At 31.3% G+C, this 22,449-nt stretch overlaps 1 protein-coding gene across 7 annotated transcripts in view; it reads right to left on the bottom strand.

Annotated features, from left to right (window-relative positions):
* LOC114334073 (calcium-dependent secretion activator) overlaps positions 1-22,449 on the bottom strand; it is a 303,401-nt gene that overhangs the window by 76,514 nt on the left and 204,438 nt on the right. For all 7 annotated transcript variants that reach the window (XM_050641429.1, XM_050641434.1, XM_050641431.1 and 4 more), the window contains 2 exons: positions 14,677-14,864; positions 9,709-9,821 (listed from right to left, as the gene is read on the bottom strand). In XM_050641429.1, the coding sequence (XP_050497386.1) occupies positions 9,709-9,821; positions 14,677-14,864 (301 nt within the window). The remainder of the gene's footprint in view (positions 1-9,708; positions 9,822-14,676; positions 14,865-22,449) is intronic.

The following is a 22,449-nucleotide window of genomic DNA, read 5'->3' as shown; positions in this document are numbered from 1 at the left end:
AGGGCGTATTGTACTAAACCTGCATACCCTAAATAAAAAGGTCAGAAATGGTCTATTGGGAGCATCAGACCTTGTCACGTTTTAAATGAGATTTCATGTCTACATTGGGAACATTTTAGCTACAGACAGCGCCTTATTTCTCCCGTACTTCTAAAACAACAATGAACTAATTATAACACAAAATGGAGGACTCTAAGGAGGAATCAAAATAATGTAAATTGAGCAGACTAAGGAAGAATGACTTGTCTCTACAACATTGGGACAAGAAGGTTCAAGAAACCTGAAGAAAACAAGAGAGCAGGATATTCTTAAAGTGCCCTCTCCTCAATGAAAGCTGGCTGCTACAATTGCAAAATTTTCTCTGCCTTCAGCTGTTCTTATTAGCTTATTCAAAATTTAGCCGGATTTAGAGCAGGATCATACAACGGAAACGTCTAACTACTGCTACTGCTCGAAGGAGAAAGAACTGATTTAACACACACTGCTAAGTAAAAGTAAGGAGAAATTTACGCGGTAAAATTTGATAATGAAATAATGTAACAACATCAGCCGTATATTTTCCACCTAAACATAATAATAAAAAAAAAGAAAATTATGTCCAGTTGCTCATACTTGGGGAAAAAATTATCATTTGTGCAGACGTTAATGCTAAAAACACCGTATGGGGTTCAAGGTTAACCAACACAAAGGGTAGATAATTACATGCAGCAATAAAAAAAATAAATAGAAAATGGCACTCAACTAGAAAACCCACATATTGTGGCCCACTGATAAAAATAAAACACCCGAGTAAGTTGACTTTTTCATTTCAAAAAAATTTTTCAACAAATTTTATGAAAACAGAAGAAGCTTATGGTCCCAGTTTTGATCACTATATAATACTTACTACTATTAATCAGTAAGAATATTATATTAAGAGAAATTTACCTAGCCTTAAGCAATAACAGAACGGACTGGGCTAGCTTTTATTAGACAGGAGTGACAGAGTCAGTGGCGTAACCAGGAAGGGTTTTGGGGGGTTGTACCCCCCATTGGGATGTACTTTTTGAGCTCTATACGACCACCGAGAGACCCTCCAGTAGTTGTAACCCCCTTCTCTTAAAAGGGACAAGAGGACAGAATAGACCTAAATATACATAACTAAATATACATGACATGTATATTTGTTTTATCGACTGCAAAAAGGCGTTTGATAGAGTAAAACATGATAAACTCATAAATATCTTGAAAGAAGCGGGAGTAGATGATAGAGACTTGAGAATAATATATAATTTGTATTACAACCAAACTGCCAATATTAAAGTGGATCACCAATTGACAGAGGCAGTCTCAATAGATAGAGGAGTGAGGCAAGGATGCATCCTGTCCCCGGTGCTGTTTAATATATACTCTGACTGAATGTATCTTCGAGCAAGCGCTGGGGAACTAGAGGAAGGCGTATTAGTCAAAGGAGTGCGTCTGAACAACATTAGATATGCCGACGACGCTGTAGTTTTTGCAGACAGTCAGTCTAGATGGTTTGCAAAGAATAATGTCGCGCATATCAGATATAAGTAGAGAATACGGACTTGATCTCAATACGAAAAAAACAAAGTACATGGTAGTCAGTAAGCGCGAAATATTAAATACACAGGTTTTGGTTAACCGACAACTAATTGACAGGGTCGACAGGTACCACATACCTTGGTACCAACATAAACAGCCAGTGGGACCACTCAAGTGAAATAAAACAACGCATAGGAAAAGCGAGATCAGCGTTCATAACGATGAAGTCTCTTTTCAGAAGCCACGATTTACCTCTTGCTACCAAAACCTCTATCATCAGATGCTATGTATTTTCTACGTTATTATACGGAGTAGAGGCCTGGACACTTTCCGAGGCTTTTTTGAGAAAACTCGAGGCATTCGAGATGTGGTGTTACAGGCGTATTTTGAGAATTTCGTGGGTGGATCGTGTGACTAATGTTGAGGTTCTACGTAGAATAGGCAAGGAATGCGAGATTATTAACACAATCAAAGAGCGCAAACTAGAATATCTTGGCCATGTTATGAGGAATGAACAGATATATGGCTTGTTGCAACTCATTCTTCAAGGCAAGGTATTTGGAAAGAGAGGACCAGGGAGAAGAAGAATATCTTGGCTTCAAAACCTGAGAAAGTGGTTTAATACATCGACGACCGGACTATTCAGAATAGCAGCAAGCAAAGTTAGGATAGCCATGATGATCGCCAAGATGTAGAAAAACTAACTATTATAAAAAATCAACAAGCAGCATGGAACAATACCAAACAAATTATAAGAAAAAACAAAAGTCAAAACGATTGAACATTCGAGAAATGGTGCATTTCCTTTTTAAATTAGTTAACAGATAAACAATATTAAGATAAATTTTTTTAGTGTTAAAGATACATTTAAAAAGGTAAGGTATTATTATATTCATTGAGTTTGTATCACTAAGTTTGATATTTATTCATGTACAACTCAATATAAGAGTTTATCTTGGCCAAAAATGTGTTATTTTGTATTTTATTTTTGTACTTTAAGTATATTTATATCTTTTTTTAAGGCTAAGTGTTTGAAATTTTATTGGTGACAGTAAAATCCTTCACAATTTTGTTTTTTATTATTTTACTTAACTTTCTATTGTTAGTTGTTACTATTTGTTTTAGTAATTTGTTTTAGTAACTGTAAATGCTTTTGTTACATGTTAAAGCGTTAGTTTGGTTCTATACACTGAACTATATACATTATGTAAAAGGAATAAGTCTAAAATATTATTTTCTTGGCCATATTTGATATGACAATTACACTTTACAACAAAGATAAGTAATCAGTTAAAAATATTGTAATTCTTCGTCTCCTTGATTTTTCTCAATTCCACAAATAATGTTTTTATACTTTATTATGTATAATTGGTATAGTATAAATACCGATGCACGTCATTCGCGTCATAGCAACTAACGTCACATAATATCAACACAAAATTTAAGTCGTAGGTCTGTTTTCTTCTTAGAATCTTTTAGACTTTAGACAAGTGCACTGAAATTACAGCCTTTAGACATATTTCATTATATGCGCGTAGAAATAATATTTGAAGATTTCTATTAATGTATACTTAAAGAAATACACCATAACTTGTTTCATTTACTTTTTGTAAGAGGATCATAAAGCGTTTTTATAAGGCACACTTGTCCGGATCACAATTTAACTGTGATCGAACGAAGATGACATTTTGGCATAAATCGGTAACACTTATTTGACAGTTGCGTTGTTGACACTTCAGATTTGTTTTTATGATTAACTATATTCAAAATTTTATATACCTATTGTTTTTATTTATTTAAATTGAATGTTAATTTATTTTGTTGTACCTATACATTTCTGCAATAATTATGGGATATATTTCATTTAAAATGAATTCAAGAATTTTCTTGTAATTTGGCAACAATGTCAACTTAGATCTTTGACGTAGATAATGACGTGCATCGGGACTTATACTTTACGAACTGTATATACATTATTTTAGAATATGAGAAAATATACAAATACAAATGCAGGAAGGAGTATTGGATAGAAGGACTGTTATAACACATAATACTGAGGGAAACATAGAGTTGACAGTTTTATGGAAAGAGACATTTTAGATTTAAACTTAAAAAACATATAGAAAACAAAACACATAATTGGTAAACTAAAAATAAAGAAATAAAGGAAAAGTTTCGTTGAAAGTAGATATTTTTGACATTACTCTGGTAAAAAATTTCTACAGGTAACCATAATAACTTGTCAATGAGTGTTGAGGCCATTATTGTATTTACTTTCATATTTTTTAATTTCATATTTTATTTTTATTCGCATGCCTATGGTAGATTAGAGCGCAGATTGTAAGGCCGATATCAGATTATACGTTTTGACCGGATGCGTTTGCCGCCGCATCCGGTCAAAACGCATAGTGTGACAGGTCGGTCCGGTTGCGTTGGAAACGGGTGCGTTTTCACCGCATCCGGTCAAAACGCATAATGTGGCAACGCACTAAGCGCATGGCCCATCGCGCAGATTCTCCGCTATAACTAACCATAGGCGTGCGAATAAAAATAAAATATGACATTAAAAAATATATAAAAGTAAATACAATAATGGCATTAACAATGAGTATTCGAATATTTTAAATACTCCGAATGATTTTTTTAAAAATTATATTATAACTGTTATAATCTATTAAATATTAAAAAAAACACTAACTATTGGTAAGTTGTTATAATTTAGTGAGTATAGATAATCATTTTAAAGTTTAATACGAATTTTACAGGGTCTAACGGATTTTTTTTAAACTTTGAAATGGTTCAAATGCAAAATAAATTTTATATACAAAATTTTGTGATGCCCTTTGAAATTTAACAAAAAATGTCCATTATTAAAAGCAAATTTCATCAACTTTGTTTGAAGCATTGACAGAATTTTAGCTCAGGCCAATCGGTAATGAGTAAATAAAATTAAGATAGTTATGATGGTAACAAACGTTCTGAAAGGACATGGTACATGAAGAAGAAGAAATCAGGACTCTGTACGGGAATTTGACCTGGCCAGGTATTTTACAAGTTCTGTCTACTAAGTATTATAGGCCTCTAGGTCAGAAATCTGTATCTTTCCTGTAGTGGATTAGATGGTAGTTTTTAATTATTAACAAATAGAGGCCTTAAACTGTTCACTTTTGCTATGGTCGCTTACCAATAAAAAGTAAAGATAAGTAAAAAAAGACATTGTAATTTTTAATACAAATCACAATAGTAGAAGATACTCGAGTAAATATATGCCGCGCAAGTAACATACAGGGTGAGTTTTTAGTGCAATATTGGTCGATAATTCCATTATGATACAGAATATCCAAAAAAATTATTTAGAAAAAATGTAGGTACTGATATTCTCCGGACTTGGAAATACACCAAATTCTACAGGGTGATTAATAACTACGTGGTAAAGCAAACACATATTTTTTAAAGAGGACACCCTGCATATTTTCTCGTATTTATTAGATTTCTCTCATCATCTCTGTTCTTATAATATCGAGTTTGACAGTGCTATAAGGGGTATTAAACGAGTTATGACCATTTTTATTTCGAAATCGCTATGAAATAAACACTCTGTATATAAAAAAGAATAAACAAATATGAATCTATCTTAAATAATAAGGTAAATAATATGTTCTAGTTTTCAAATTAATTTTAAAAGAAATCATTGATAAATATTCGTATGCAGGGTGATCTACAAAAGAAAATTACGATTTTTTCATGTTGTTTAAAAAATATACAACTCTATATTTTATTTGTTAAAAAGACTACATTTATGATAATCATTTTTATGAAGCATTTCCTATACCTAAACTGATTACTTTCTGAGATATTTTTAGCTTTTTTTCAAATTTCAGTAATACCTTCAGTTTTTGTAAGTAGAAATAACTTAGTCTTGTGTAATACTATAACAAAATTATTCTTATTTAATAAATAATACGAAAACATAAATTAAAATAATATGCAATAAATTTAAGTTTCTTATTATTATTAATGTTATATGAACAGTATTCTAAGCCAAGAAGTTTTTAGTAAAACATTCATAACTGTCGATTTTGACGAGCAATTTTTAAACAAAAAATGACGATTTTTGATATTATTACTTTCTTAATCGGTGTGTGTGGCTTGTTCTTAATTTTAAGAATGTTTTTTTGTGTAGAAGGATTAACAGATATGATCTTGTTATTAGTAGATTGTTCGAGAAATTGCCTACATGCATCCAGTATATACCAATAGCGATATCTTGAACGGAGGAAGCCAAACGTAAGAGTTTTTGAAAAATTAATAAACCATTTTTTTTTCGATAGGTAGAGGAGGACCAATGTTTGGCCACTGCAATCACCAGAATTATCAAACATTGATTTTTTCCTTTGAGGCTATATACAAAATTTTGTGTATTTTATTATAAAAACCGGAAGCCTCCAACAAGACCAGATGATATGAAAAATAGAATAAAGGAAACATTTAATAATATTGACTAAAATTAAGAAATGTTGCTCGGTCATTTGAATATCGGGTACAAACTTACATAGACATTGGAGCTGGACATTTTGAACATTTAATTTAGACTTATTTCCTTAATATTACATTAATTGTTACATTCATTATATATTGTTATGGTTTATATTTTGTATTAGTTATTTATTGAAAAATTTGTTTTATATTATTACACAAGACTTATAATCCTAATGCCCAGATCATGTTATAAAACCTAAAACTAAATAAACACGAAAACAGTTTTTAATATTATCATTACAGTGATTTTTTGGTTATTTTCAATTAGAGAATCTTCTATACATTTTTACAGCTTTGGTTCATTGCAGCATTTTTACCGTTTGTTTTGTATATACCTTCAACCAGCGATTCCCGTCCTTTGTATCCTGCCATTCCCCATCTCTAGATCTCGTGTTTCTATGGCTTCGTCCACTTCATCTTTCCATGATGTTCAGGGTCTGCCTCTTTTCCTCTTTCCTATTGGGCTCCAATCTGAAATTTTGCTTAGTATAGCTTAGTATGTCTTGTTCTAGTGTCATTTTTCTTTTTATCTCCTCATGTCTAATACGATCCGGACTTCTTACTCCAGAGCTTCTCATGAACTCGAACTCAGTTTCGGATACTAAGATATTACCTACCACAAGAGTGATTCTAGGATAAATAAATTAGACGCTGGATCATTTTTCATCAAAATAATAACAACTGTGTCTGTAAAAAACCTATTGTTTTCCAAAAAAACTTACACCGGTCAAACTGGTAGAAACTTTAATAAACGTATAACAGAACACAAAAGGACTTTCATAATTAAAGCTCGGATTATAGGCAAAATGCCTTTTTTTGCCTATTTTGCCTATTATAATTGTTTTTTTGCACTTTTTGCCTTTTTTCGTAAATTCCGCCTATTTGTGCCTTTTTTAAAATTTCATGGTACTACCCATGATATTATTCTATTACTAAACCATTCTATAATAAAATTTTGGGTCAATAATAAAATATCAATGGTTTGTTTATATAACAGATTTCTAGGAAAATGTACCTGATCGAGACTTGAGAGTTAACTATTTGGAAATCCCTAAGCTTTATTAGTTTATTATCAGTTGTACAGTCGGTTACTGTATCAGAGTTTAGTCACAAATTGCTATATCCTAGTTTAGTTTTGTTGCGTATACCGAAAAGCAAAGAACACGTTTTAAAATGTTTTAAACATTTGTGTGAAAATATGACATCTAAATTAAGGCTATGGATCGCACCTTATTCGGAACTTTCTCTAGAAGGAGATGGAGCATTTTGTAAACCATGCGGCAAATCGGTAAGTTTTATTTTTTCTCTTTTTTTCTCGTCCCACAACATAACTAAATTCTAAAGCGGTTTTGGAATTCTAATTATTTTTTTTAATTCTCAGATTTCAAGTAGAAAAAAGTACTTTATTGACCAGCATTGTGGAACCCCACTTCATAAACGTAATTTGGAAAAATTAAATTCCTCTAAGTTAGCCCAAATATCTCTGCGGGATAGTTTAAGCAGTTCAAAATAAAAGGAGGAAGACGCATTTAAATTTGATTTATGCCAGATGATGATTGCATCCATCATTCCTCTAAATAAAGTTAATAACCCTAGTTTTAAATGCTTTTTCGAAAAATATCTTAATAAATCCTTACCGGACGAAAGTACATTGAGAAAACATACTGTGGAAAAATGTTATGTGGAATGTATTTCAAAAATTAAGCGGGAGTTAGAGGGAAATTTTTTGTATATTATCGTGGATGAAACGACAAATGTATGCGGCAGGTATATAGCTAATTTAATGATTGGAATTTTGAACGAAAACTTTGCGAGAAAACTTTATTTAGTTGCCGTTAAAGAATTGGAAAAAACAAACAATTTAACAATAAGTCGATTTATACAAGATAGTTTAACAAACCTCTTTTTACCCAACCCTATACCAGTGAATAAAATAGTTTTAATGCTTTCAGATGCTGCGGCATATATGTTAAAAACTGCTGTTAATTTAAAGATTTTTTATCCTAATTTAATTCATCGCACTTGTGTAGCCCACGGGGTAAATAGAATTGCTGAAGAAATAAGAAATCTGTTTCCGTTGGTAAATAATTTTATAAATTTTATGAAAAAAGTTTTTGTAAAGGCTCCGTTGAGGGTGAAAATATATAAAGAAAGACTTCCCGGTGTCTCTTTGCCACCTAAACCAGTAATTACAAGGTGGGGAACCTGGCTCGAAGCAGTTTGTTTACTTTGAACACTGCAATGAAATAGAATTAGTTATGTCAGAATTTGATGATGATATTTCCGAAGCCATTCGAGAAGAAAAAAAATATTAAAAAATCCCAAATTGAAACAGGAACTCGCTTATATCAATGACAATTATAAATTAATAGTTACCACAATTACCTTATTAGAAAAACAAGAGATAAATCTATGTGAGTCAGTAAAATTAATAGATAATTTAAAGACGAAAATTAAATCGTCACCTGGAAGTAACGGTCAATTAATTTAAAAAAAAAATGAAATATGTTTTCGACAAGAATGAAGGTTTTTCGTTTTTATCTAATGTTGTTAAAGTTTTGAATGGGACATTTTCCGAGGAATTACAAATTATGCCAGATTTATTATCCGCTCTGAAATATGCTCCAATTAGATCTGTCGATGTCGAACGTTCGTTTTCAATGTACAAATTAATTTTAAGTGATCGAAGACATAGTTTTAAGACCGAAAATATTGAAAAACATTTAGTTGTTTCTATTAATGATAAAATTTTAAGTGGTTACAATGTTTAATTATTAATTAACAGTTATTTAGTTACTAGTTTATTTATACTAATGTTATGATTATGATGTGTAAATATACCTGCCTTAAGTTAATATTACGTTAATTCACTTTGTACAATAAATAATAAGTTATATTCCTTTATTGCCTATATTTTTCCTAAATGTTAATATTCCTGCCTTTTTTAATAAAAATCTTTGCCTATATAGGCGCCTTTTTCTTCAATTTTTGTTGCCTATAAATCCGAGCTTTATTCATAATCATCCTTTTAATGACAAATTTCAAATTCTTCATATTTAAAACAAAGTCCTTATTATTCGAATCCACAGAGATTAATAAATTAAAAAATACAGATATAATTCTGAATGACCAACTTGAGACAAACAGCTTCCCTCTCCTCAACCTATCAGTTATGGACTTTAAAGCGCAGACACATAGTAAAACATATCACTTGAGAAAGGCACTCTGTCGAAACAGGTGTAGTGAAAATAAATTCTAATAAATTTCGAGAAAGTGTAGAAAATAAAAGTTTTCAGCGTTTTATTCTAAGGTAAAGAGAACTTCCAAGTAACTGTAGAATCCATCACTTACCTAACAAATATGAATATGAGAACGAAGAAGATAAAAAAACTAACTCAAAAGCTGAAATAGAACATAATGTTTATGTATATAGAGCGCTTTTTTATATCACGTAATCTGTTATTAAAAATTGTTTTCGTATCTTATACAGAAGTTCAATACTGATAAACTTTATTGAAAGTTGAAAGGTTCAGACTATATCCTGTAGAAATTTTTTACCTACATATTACAGATTGAAAATTTTACAAATAATGATATCCATTAAATATATCTATCCTTTTTTACCTCTGCATAATGCTCCTCGTTTTGTTGCAGTAAATCCACACAAAGTTCTGCCAAGTGAATTAAATCGTCGAGTTTCTTATTTGGGGATACCATAGTATCCCCACGTAAATCTTCTAAAATACACAAAGACATACATTTTTATCAAAGGTAAAAAATAAAAAACTATAAAATCTGGAGTTCGACAGGGATGTATAATATCCCCCATCCTATTCAGTATAAACTTACATGTATAGAAATCGGCCTACTTAAAGATTTGGTCATTTTTGATGTCTCATATTTCCTAAATCTGTTGGCCGATTTAAGTGATTTTTTGAACATGTTATAGCCTGATTCTTTAACAAGAATAGTGTAATAATATTGTTGCTAAGCAGGTAAATTTTCATTGTATACCGGGTGTACCAATCAAACTGTGTTTTTTCTCAAAGTTCGCATCATCCTGTGGAATATTCTAGCATTTATAAAATACTGAAATTAAAACCCAGCTATAGCCTCAGGTTTTCTTAACATTCTGTTTTTTTATTCTTTTTATTCATTCGTTTATGTTGGATAATAAAAAAGTAAGGTACTTTAACAACTAGACATATTCTTCGTCAATACACGATGTTTCTAAATAAGTGCGACAAACTTTAAGGGGTAATTCTGTATGTAAAAATAATGACAGTTGGCTTTATAAACGTATGTCTGCAAATGTTTCGTTTCCGAGATACGGAATGTTGAATTTTTTCATACAAACTGACAATTTATTTATTACTTTAAAACCAGTTTAGATATGCAAAGGAAATTTGGTAGGTTTTAAGAGATAGTTATTGCTGATTTTTTGACATAAAACTAAGAAATTTTATATTCACCATTAGCGTGCATACGAATAATATGATCGGTCATATTACACGTATGCGCGCTAATGGTGAATATTAAATTCTTAATTGTATGTCAAAAAATGTGCAATAACTACGTCTTAAAACCCACTAAATTTCATTGGCATACCTCAACCGGTTTTAAAGCAATAAAATAAATCGTCAGTTTGTAAGAAAAAATTCAACATCCCGTATCTCGGAAACGAAACATTTGCGGTCATACGTTTATAAAGCCAACTGTCATTGTTTTTTCATGCAGAATTACCCCTTAAAGTTTGTCGCAATTATTTTGAAACACCGTGTATTGATAAAGAGCATGTCTAGTTGTTAAAGTACCTAACTTTTTTATTATTCAACATAAACGAATGAATTAAAAAACAGAATGTTAAGAAAACCTGAGGCTATAGTTGGGTTTTAATTTCAGTATTTTATAAATGCTAGAATATTCCACAGGGTGATGCGAACTTTGAGAAAAAAAACACAGTTTGATTGGTACACCTGGTATACAATGAACATTTACCTGTTTAGCAACAATATTATTACAGTGTTCTTGTTAAAGAATCAGGCTATAACATGTTCAAAAAGTCACTTAAATCGGCTAACAGGTTTAGGAAATATGAGATATTAAAAATGACCAAATTTTTAAGTGGGTCGATTTCTATGCACGTAAGTTTATATTTAGTGAACAGATTATCCGTTAAGTTTTTGAGGAATGGCAAGGTGGAGCAACTATAGGAGAAAGAAAAATCAAAAACCCACGGTATGCTGATGATACTGTTATATTGACGTCTTCACCAGAAGAACTGGAACAAATTATGAATAGGCTAGACACGGTGAGTACGGAATATGGTTTGAAAATAAATATACAGGAAACCAAAGTAATGCTCAAAAAACAAACTTGGTCAACCAAAAAAGCCGATACGAAGCGTATAATGGCATTTGAAATGTTGGTCTAGCGTAAAATGTTGTGCATACCATGGAGCGCAAATCGCACAAATAATTCAGTACTAGCAGAACTTAACATAAAAACTAGGCTCACCACAACTATTCAACCAAAATATACTGGATATATAAGTAGAAGAAGAGAAGGCATGGAACGAATGATAGTTGAAAGCAACGTAAAGGGCAAAAGATCCAGAGGAGGATCTTCCGTACGATGGTAGGACCAAATAAAAGACATGTACAGAAATAGTCAAACAAACTCCATGACGTCAATACATCCTTACGAAGAAGGAAAGATAGAGGAGGACGAAACGAAAATATATCTCACCTAGTTTATTTTATTTTTCAGATCTTCTTCTTCTTCTTTTAGGCCATTTCTATCCAACTTTGGACATAGGCCTTCCCCAAATCTTTCCATTTCCGTCTGTCCTTGGCTGCGCTTTTCTAGTTAGTTCCTGCAGCTTTTACAATATCGTCCTTCCATCGTACCTGAGGTTTTCTTCTTCCTCTTCTTCCTGTCCACGGTTTCCAGTTTTGTATTTCAGCATTTCATCTTTTATCTTTCTGTCTCGCATTGTGGCCCGCAAATCTCCATTTTAACCCTGTTATATGTTCAGTTACAGTTTTTACTTTTGTTTTCTCTCTTATCCATTTGTTTAATTTTCTGTCTTGATGTTTTATTCCCAACATGGATCTTTCCATTTTTCTCTGAGTTATTTCAATTTTTTTTATGTTGGCCTTTGTTAATGTCCATGTTTCTGAGCCATACGTCAGAACAGGAAGGATTCACTGGTCAAATACACGGGTTTTTAGGTACTGTTGTATCTTTGTGCTTTTTAGTATCCATCTTAACTTTCCAAATGCTGCCCACGCCAATCGGATTCTTCTCTGTACTTCAATTGTTTGGTTCTCTTTATTAGCTTTGATTATTTGACCCGGGTATATATATTCGTCAACAACCTCAATATTGAGTTGTGACTGCATAGCTTCACTGAGGAGGCATGAGGATGCTGAAATAGCTATATGGAGATGGTGGTCCAACTCTGAATCGAATATAAACAAAAATCTGCATTTATTTTCTCAATATTGACATTATTTATATTTACATTTATTCTGTCGTTTGTATTTGTCATGATTTTGGGTTTACTCGTGTTCATTTTTAATCCTATCTTCTCCGATGCGTGTGCTAGTTGAGTCAGCATTGTGGCTAGTTCTTCTTGGTTGGTTGTAATAAGGACAACATCATCACAATATCTCAAGTGATTGACATTCTTCCCGTTTATGTTGATATCCATGTCTTCCCATTCCAGTTCTTTAAAGACGTCTTCCAGAGCTAAGGTAAAGAGTTTTGGGGATATTACATCTCATTGTCTTACGCCTCTACGTATTTCTATGGGATTAGTTGTGTTTGTTTTATTTTCCCATTCGACTGTCATAGTTGCTGTTTTATAGATGTTATGTAAGAGTTGCCTGTACCTGGAGTCTATTCTGCTGTTATTTATAGCTTTTTCTATCGCCCATATCTCGACACTATCGATCGCTTTTTCATAGTCTACAAAGGCTAAACATAAATCTAGGTTGTATTCTTTGCCTTCTCTATTAATATTTTTATAGTGAGGTGATGATCTATGGTACTAAACCCTTTTCTGAATCCTGCTTGTTCAACTGGCTGATATCTGTCCATTTTATTTGTTAGTTTATTGGTTATAATTCTAATAAAGAGTTTGTACATTTATGAGAGTAGTGAGATAGGTCTGTAGTTTTTTAAGTCTCTTTTGTCTCCTTTTTTGAAAAGCAGTATTGTAATACCCTCATTCCAGTCGTGAGGTATTTCTGCCTTGTGTAGACATAGATTAAATAGGAGTTATAGCTCCTCTATAATAGCTTGGTTACCTTCCTTAAGCATTTCAGCAAGGATACCATCTGGACCGGCAGCTTTGTTATTTTTCATTTGAGATAGGGCGGTTTCGATTTCATGGACGTCTATATCGGGTAGAATTTCAGAGTTGACATTTTTAATTCTTCTTTTTAGATTGTCTTTTGAGTTATTATCAGGCTCCTGTTTTGTGTCATATAATTCGCTATAGAAGGATTCTACTATATTTGTTATTTTCCTTGAGTCGTTTTGCTCCTCCTAATTTTTCAGATAGGTAAACATTATTAGAAATTGAGAAATTATTAGAAATAGGTAAAAAGTGAAGGACAGAATACACCAATGACTTTTTAAAAGAGAATAGAACAAAAAAGATGGAAATAGAAGTAGAAATCGTGTGATTTTACAGGTACCTTTTAAAAAAGGAAATTAGAATTGCATTAAAAACAGTAACAATGGTAAAGTAGTACGTCCAGACCAAATCCCAGTAGAAAGCCTTAAATGCAATAATGATGAAACAGATATTATAGTAGAATTGCTTATACAATATGAAATGAAGCAATGGTTACTCTCCAACTTTTGCGCTATCTGACTGGTTCAAATGCAGCTCAATAGGACTCTTCAGACCAGCGGTAGATAGAGTAAAGATAGCAATGATGATATCCAACCTCCGATAGAGAGACGGCAGTTAAAGAAGAAAAATGCACCTGGTATACCTTATTTCTTAGTGGGATTCATGAGTATGGAGAAATGGAGGAAAGATCTCTTAATACACCTAAAATAAAGTGAAATTTGAATAAAGCTTATTGGATTCTTATGAAGAAGCTACAGCACTTTATTAGAAGTGTATTATTTGAAAGAATTAATAAAGCAGCCAATGCATCCATTGGCGATGTAAAATACTATAGGGTGCGCTTTGGCAGATGCTCAGCTGACAGAGTACGCAGGAAAATAAAACAAACTGCCATTAACAATACCTCACCCATTCTATATCATGTCCATTAATAAAACTAATTATCTTCTAATCGCCCTAACGGTGCGAAAAACTGGCAACAGTTGTCATTGGTTATGACTTATGGAGAAGAAGACTTTGGAAGGTTGATGCTCTACTTTAGAGCTGTATCAACAGCGATTATGATGATGAAGAAGGCTTGGGAAGATTGAGGCTCTACGTTAGGGCTGTATCAGAAATGATACAGCCAAATGATGAAAAGCGTATTTAAAAAATTACATATTCTTAGTCCAAATACCTATCAACCAATCTCTGTATTTTTAAATTCTACTAATTCGTTATCTTACCTTCAATTTTAGCTTCGGATGATAACCTAGTATAATTAACTAAGGCCGCAGTTTCTAGACATTTTTTAATCATACTGCGAACTTCTTCTGGAGGCACTGGTGTGACAATATCTTTCATGAGAACCCTTTCTAATAACGAAAGGGTGGCCTTCAATGCGCCTTCAGGGCGCCCGAAAGGAAAACAAAACCTACAACAATATCACTTGATCGTATGACAAAAAAAAACAAGTTGTGATGTGTAATGTATGTTTTGGATTTGTTTTATATCCTAACCTAATCTAACCTTAAAAATCAAACTTCTTTGTCATTTCATCCGATGACTTATGTGATAAGTTCAAATCATAAAACAATAAAATGTGTACTCACCATAGCGCTTAAGAATATAATCCATTGTATCCTAAATTAAAATCTGCTTGCGATATCAATAGATGAAGCATTTTTAAATGTTCCATAGTTTTACTATGTCTTTTTAGGTATTATGTCTATTATTTACTCACATTTTGTCGTTTTGTGTCGTTTTTTAACTACAGTTTCCTTCGTTGTGTAAAGTGTGTAGTGATTTTCGTGTTAAGCTTTTCCCAGAAAAAATTCGCATACAGTGATTTGATATGATTACAACAATAGTCTAGTATGCAGTAGTATATTCAATAAATAAATAATTGGTTGTAAAAGTGGCAAATACAATCTATATATTAAACAATCTTAAACTTTATTTTCCACTTTTGGTTGAATCTGTTACTTGATTATGTGTACCCCCTGTATACATCAGGCGCTGGACTTCAGCGATGTGGTATATTATAACAAAGAGGTAAACTAAGGTTTTATAAAATATGTTAATTAGTAGATAGACCAGGGCGAATCTGTAAAAATATTAGTACATTTGGACGTTGAGAGGTGACTCAATTTTTTTGCAGAAATTGCTTGAAAATAACTCAAATAATAATATTTGAGTTATCCTCCCTCTCAAAAAGGTCCGGAACATTGTTTAAATAATCAAAATGTCAAAAAATGAAGGAAAAATTCGATTTTTTTCTTCGTTTTTTGATTATAACTTTAAAAGTGTTCATTTACTAGAAAATTTGTACTGACATAAAAGTTGCGTAAGGGAGCGTTCAAGTATTACGTAACGCAATTTTTGAAGATTTTTGACCCCCCTCCCCCCCAGGTAACGCACCGCAACGTTTTTATGTACCCCCGCTCCCCCTACCTAAACGTTACGTAACACCCAAGTCACCATTTGAACCTAAATGGAAAACTAAGTTGCGAAAAGTACCGGAATTATTATTTTAATCGCATTTGAGGTAATAATAAAAACTTACAATCATCATCCAGCCTCAAAAGTCCACTGCTGAACATAGGCCTCCTCCCCTCATTTCCAACCACGTCTATTCTGCGCCGCTCTCATCCAGCTTTTATTTAGCTTTCTTACGTCGTCTGTCCATCTTGTAGGCGGTCAACCGGCGCTTCTCTTGTCTTCTCTTGGCCTCCATTCCAATAACCTTTTTGTCCATCGCCCATGTGTCATTATCGCTATGTGTCCTGCCCATCTCCACTTCAAGTTAGCTATCCTTTTGATGACGTCAGTCACCTTTGTCTTCTCCTGATTTCTTCGTTTCTGATTTTGTCTCGCAGAGTTATTCCTAACATTGACCGCTCCATTCTTCTCTGCGTTACTCTTAGTTTGGTAGCCGAGGCTTTAGGTAAGGTAAGTGTTTCTGATCCGTACGTCAAGACTGGGAGGACGCACTGATCAAATACCTTTCTCTTTAGGCATATGAGCAACTCACTCTTAAAAGTTTCTCTCGGTTTTCCAAATGCTGCCCACCCAAGAACGATTCTTCTTTTTAGTTCATGTGTCTGGTTATCCCTGCCAATCGTAATTTCATGTCCCATGACATGAAATATGTCCAAAACTTAGAATAATAATCTTATTACTAATTTTACATTTACATTTACATTTTCCCTGCTTGGCCCCATCCTTACATACATTTTTGGCTTCATCCTTTATTGTTCTTCTCATGCATTCTTCTATTTGATCTTCTTTAATAAAAACTTAAAATAAAATAACATATTTATTATTTCAATATTTTATTTTGCTTAGTAAAAATTTTTGTATAACAAATAATATACGATGTTGCCAGTAGTTTCGGAAAAATAGTGAAAAAAATGTGTAAAATTTTTGTTCTTCAACGCCCTATATCGTGAAAACGCATGCCGTTACAAAAATTTTATACTAAGCAAACCCCAATTATTTTTCAGTTTTTCACCTATCTTAGAGATCGTGTTACCTTTTTCTGAAACACTCTGTATATGTAAGAAGGCACTTATGGAATAAAATTATTTCTGTCCATGTTTTAATCAATTTTAAAAAACGCTGAGACCCGTAGATTTTAATATATAAAAATGTGTGCTTTTTAAACATAAATTTAAATGTACAGGGTGATTTATGCAAGACTACCGTAGTCCATAAGCTTTATTTTTTAACACCCTGTATATTTTTATATGTTTACAAGCTGCTTAAGAACCTGAATTTATAGTCTTTATGAATAATACAGGGTGATCATTTAAAATTATAATGTATGGAAACCACTTATGGAATAAAATTGTTTTTGTCATGTGTAATTATTTTAGAAAATTATAAAAACGCTAGGATACGTCAACTTTTAAATTCAACTATGGACTATTTAAACATAAATTTGAATATATAGGTTGATTCACTCAAGTCTAGCATAGTCCATTATCTTTAATTTTAATTAAACACCCTGTATATTTTTGTTTTTAGAAGCTGCTTAACAACCTCATCTCAAAAATGTGTATTATGTAGGGTCTATTATGAATAATGCAAGGTGAAATTTTGAAATTCACTTGAAATTTTTGAAATTTTGAAATCACACTTTAAATAAGGGTACTATTTTTTTTTAAATATCTATCAATTTTCTAAACTAAGCATCAATATAGTGGGTTTTGTATTAATGCTTTTTATTTAAAGACATTTTTAAATAATTTGAAAATTTGGGTATTTAAAACATTTATGAATACCTACTGCAGAAAACGATTTCAGAAAACATACAAGATTTATGAACATGTAGTTCCCTTCTGCAACCTCTTAAATAACATCTGTATCTTTTAATCTTTTGTTGTGGAGACAGGTCCATCTAATTATTGGAAACAAATGTTACTGTGCTTCATCTGTGTTACAAATTTGAAGATTTTTTCACTTGTCTTGAAAACGTACTATTATGTATTGTCCTCTTGTCGGAACATGAACGGAGCGTGAGAGTGCAACATAAAACAATTCAGGGGTCTATGTAAAACATAAATGAAATTCCGTAGTTTCTTTTCATTTAAGTTAAAAAAGAATCCACAAGGAAAAAGTTTTCCTGTAGTTGGCTGTATACCATGTAATACAAAAAATAGTAAATCCTTTATAAAAGATATATATTTACCTTAAAATATATACCTTTTATAAAGGATTTACTAATTTTTTAAAAAAGAATGTTACGTAACGCGCTGTTCGAACCCCCCTCCCCCCCCACGTAACGCGCCGTAACGTTTTACAAGACCTCCCCTCCCCCCAAACTGCGTTACGTAATACTTGAACGCTCCCTAATTAAATTTCCTACAATACAGAATTGGTCAAAATTTAAAAAATAGTCACCCTTGTTGCAAAATAGCAATAATTGCGAAAAAAACATACAAAAACAAGTATTCGCATTTTACGTTTTTCAACCATTTATGCTACACTTAGGACCTTCATATTTCACCCAGAAAACTTTATGATACAGTAAAACAATACTGTAAATTTCATTAAGATCGGTTTTATAGATTTTGCAAAATAAGTTTTGCAATCCAGCTTTCGCAAAAAAATTCATTTTTTCAAAATGTTACAGGAATGAAAATAAAGCAGATAGCCAGTTGAATTTTTTTTGCTTATAGAAGTGTAATGTACCTTTCATTTGCAATTTGCAAAATTAAAATCGATTAACTACCACGGCCTCAGGAAGTTTTTTAAATAAACATTAATTATTGTGCTACGCGCAGGACAGCGGATAGTTTGCTCTGATTGGGCATTCGAATGACCTTTGATAATGATTGATACATTTTAATTTTTATTACATTTCGATAAAACTAAATAAATTTGTTTATTGCAAAATCAAAACACATATTCTATCTTTTGAAATAACACTTTCTTTAGAAAAAACTTTCTTTGTTCATATATTTTAACTTAGGGAATAAGAGTTTATTATTTTTAAACATATGCAATTGTTTAAACAATATTTCACAAACAATAATAAAATTAGTTTGATTTTTGTGGAATTAAAATACAACAAAATATAGAGTAAGAAAATAATATATTAGATAAAGATTGGAAGAAATTTTGGTGGAAATCAACTTGTGTGAATCGAACACCGCTGTCCTGCGCGTAGCACCAAAAATTAATGTTTATTTAAAAAATTTCCTGACGCCGTGGTAATTAATCGATTTTAATTTTGCAAAATGCAAATGAAAGGTACAGTACACTTCTATAAGCAAAGAAATTCAACTTGCTATCTGCTTTATTTTCAGTCCTGCAACTTTTAAAAAAATGAATTTTTTTTGCGAAAGCTGGATTGCAAAATTTATTATGCAAAATCTATTAAACCGATCTTAATCAAATTTACAGTCTTGTTTTACTATATCATAAAGTTTTTTTGGGTAAAATATGAAGGTCCTAAGTGTAGCGTAAATGGTTGAAAAACGTAAAATGCGAATATTTGTTTTTGTATGTTTTTTTTTTCGCAATTATTGCTATTTTGCAACAAGGGTGACTATTTTTTAAATTTTTAACTAATTCTGTATTGTAGGAAATTTAATTACGCAACTTTTATGTCAGTACAACTTTTTTCAGAAATGAATAGTTTTAAAGTTATAATCAAAAACCAATAAAAAAATCGAATTTTTCCTTCATATTTTGACATTTTGATTATTTAAACAATGTTCCGGACCATTTTGAGTGGGAGGATAACTCAAATATTATTATTTGAGTTATTTTCAAGCAATTTATGCAAAACAATTGAGTCACCTCTCAACGTCCATCTCAAAACAGATGCGCCCTGGACTAAGAATGAAGCTAATAGCATACACAAAATAAGTATTAGTAGTACTACAGACTGACCAACCTTTATAGTTTATAATTCAATAATCTAAGGAGTCGAAGAACAAGGCGAACAAGGCGAAGGGAATACTTCAGATACTAAGAGAAATATACAAAGAGCTAAGAGAACTGAAAAAACAAAATAGAGAATATAAAGAGGAGATAATAGAATTAAAAAAAATTTAGGCCTGAAAATAAAAGAAAAATTAGAAAATACAAAGCCGTCTAAATGAGGTAGAAAATAAATTGAAAAGGCTCGAAAAGGAATCGAAAGGAGACAATATTGAAGTAACTAGGTTAAAGACTGCTACAGATGAGGAGCAAATAAAAGGAGATATGACAAATTTTATAAGAATACACCTAAAAGAGGAAGTAATTATTGAAATAGCGGCAAAACTAGGACAGAAAACTTGTTGACTAGAAATTGAGAACACGTGAATAAAAATAGAATTATGCAAAAAAGAGAAAAAAGGGTCAGCTGAAAAAGTTAAAGGGAGCAAAACTGTTCATAATGATGATGATCTAATAACCAGAAAACGAAAAATGAGAAAAGACATGACTGAAAAATGTAAAGAACTCAGGGAAAATAGTAAAACGATAACAGTAGGTTTTTCTTAAAACAAAGAAATCCACATGTATACTAGAGAAGTGAAAAATGGAAATAAGAAATCCATAATTGACCATATACTAGTTTAAAGCAATGATAGAAGAAAAGTAATGAATATAAAAGTACAGAGAAGGCCATAAATAGGCAAAGACCATTACATGGTAGTAACAATACATTGGAGTTTACAGAATAGCGACAGCTGAGTTTGTGGGGTCACTTATACCAGATAAAAGATACAATTACAGTGAGAAGAGTGTGGGAAACAAAAATATTAAAAAACGAAAAAAGAGGAAGACAAATAATTGAAAATAAAATAGAAAGAAATAGACCAATACATCTAAGGTTTGTAGATTTACAAAAGGCCTACGATAATGTCCCGCTAAGTAAACTATGGGAAGTACTTCAAAGCACCAATATCAATCACACACTTATAACAGCTGTTTAAAATACATACAAGAATATGACAATTGCCGTCATAAAGAAACTGCCATCAGAACCGTTCAAGGTGAACAAAGGTTTACGCCAGGGTTGTTGCATTTCCCCAACATTATTTAAAATATATGTAGCAAAATCGCTGGTGCAGTGGAAAATGAAATGCGACTGAATGGCTATACAAATTGATGAAGATAGGTAGGGGAGTGCAATTAGAACGAAAATATGCATTGTTTCGGAATAATTCAAACAAGCTTATATTTTTCTAAAACTTTTTTTGTTAGTTTATATACATGTTAAAATGAAAAGTTCTACTCGCAGATTTTGCCGCTAATTGTTTATTAATTGTTTAAACAATCACAATTGTTTTGTATAAATAATTTTGAAAATATCGTTGAATTCATCATTTTATTTTGATCAAATATGTTTCTATTTTGTTTTTAATTAAGCTGAATCTGAATATGGCATTACAATTTGAAAATTCTTATACAGAAACTCTTATACAGTATGTTTGCGTAGCTAGGAACCGCATGTAAAACTTTTTTATCAATTTTACGGAAAAAAGTTATTCTTCATAAAATACTCTGGATAGTCAAAAATCTAAAACTCAACCATCAGATATTAAATTTTATCAATTTTATACGAGTTATGTCAAAAATATGAATTTCTTTAAAGAGTAAAGTACCTTTATATTCCAGAATATCAAAAAATGCTATTATGAAAAGTTGTTTGAAATTAAAAATTATATTTTAATATACAATTACATCATTCTAATCGAAAAAAAAATTTCACTTTTTTCTCAAATTACGAATACCCATCATCATTTTAATATACAATTACATCATTCTAATCGAAAAAAAAATTTCACTTTTTTCTCAAATTACGAATACCCATCATCATTTTATTTCAATTATTGTAACTATTTTATTATCAATTTTACGAAAAAAGTTATTCTTCATAAAATGCTCTACCTGGTCTAAAATCTAGGATAAAACCATCAGATATCAAACTTTTTCAGTTTTATACGAGGTATGTAAAAAATATGAATTTTTCTTAAGAGTTAAGTGCCTTTATTATTCACAATATTTTAATTAGAAGGATGTAATTGAACACTAAAACGTATTTTTTAATTCCAAACAACTTTTCTTAATAACAATTTTCGATATTGTGAATTATAGAGGTACTTTACTCTTGAGTGAAATTTATATTTTTTGACATACCACGTATAAAATTAATAAAATTTTATATTTGATGGTTGCATCTTAGATCAAATATGATGCAGAGAATTTTATAAAGAATAACTTTTATTCGTAAGACTGATAATAAAAAAGTTATCAATAGGTTCGAAGTTACGCAGACATACTGTATAAGAGCTAAAAAAAATTTTTTGTTGAACATTTATTATTGTTGAAGCCTATTATTAAATGTATTTTAGGTAAGTTTTACAGAAAAAAGTTTTGATCACTTTGTATAAACATTTTTTTAGCTGGTAATTTTCGATTTTTGTTTTACATTTTTGTTATCTTTCTTAATTTGCTCAAAAAGAAATAGTGTATTTCATTTCTTAAGTAAAATAATTTAGAACAGTTTAAAGCCTACA

This window comes from Diabrotica virgifera, chromosome 10 (genome assembly GCF_917563875.1).
Source record: "Diabrotica virgifera virgifera chromosome 10, PGI_DIABVI_V3a".
In the NCBI taxonomy this organism is placed as follows: domain Eukaryota; kingdom Metazoa; phylum Arthropoda; class Insecta; order Coleoptera; family Chrysomelidae; genus Diabrotica; species Diabrotica virgifera.
This window is presented reverse-complemented; position numbering and strand designations above follow the sequence as displayed.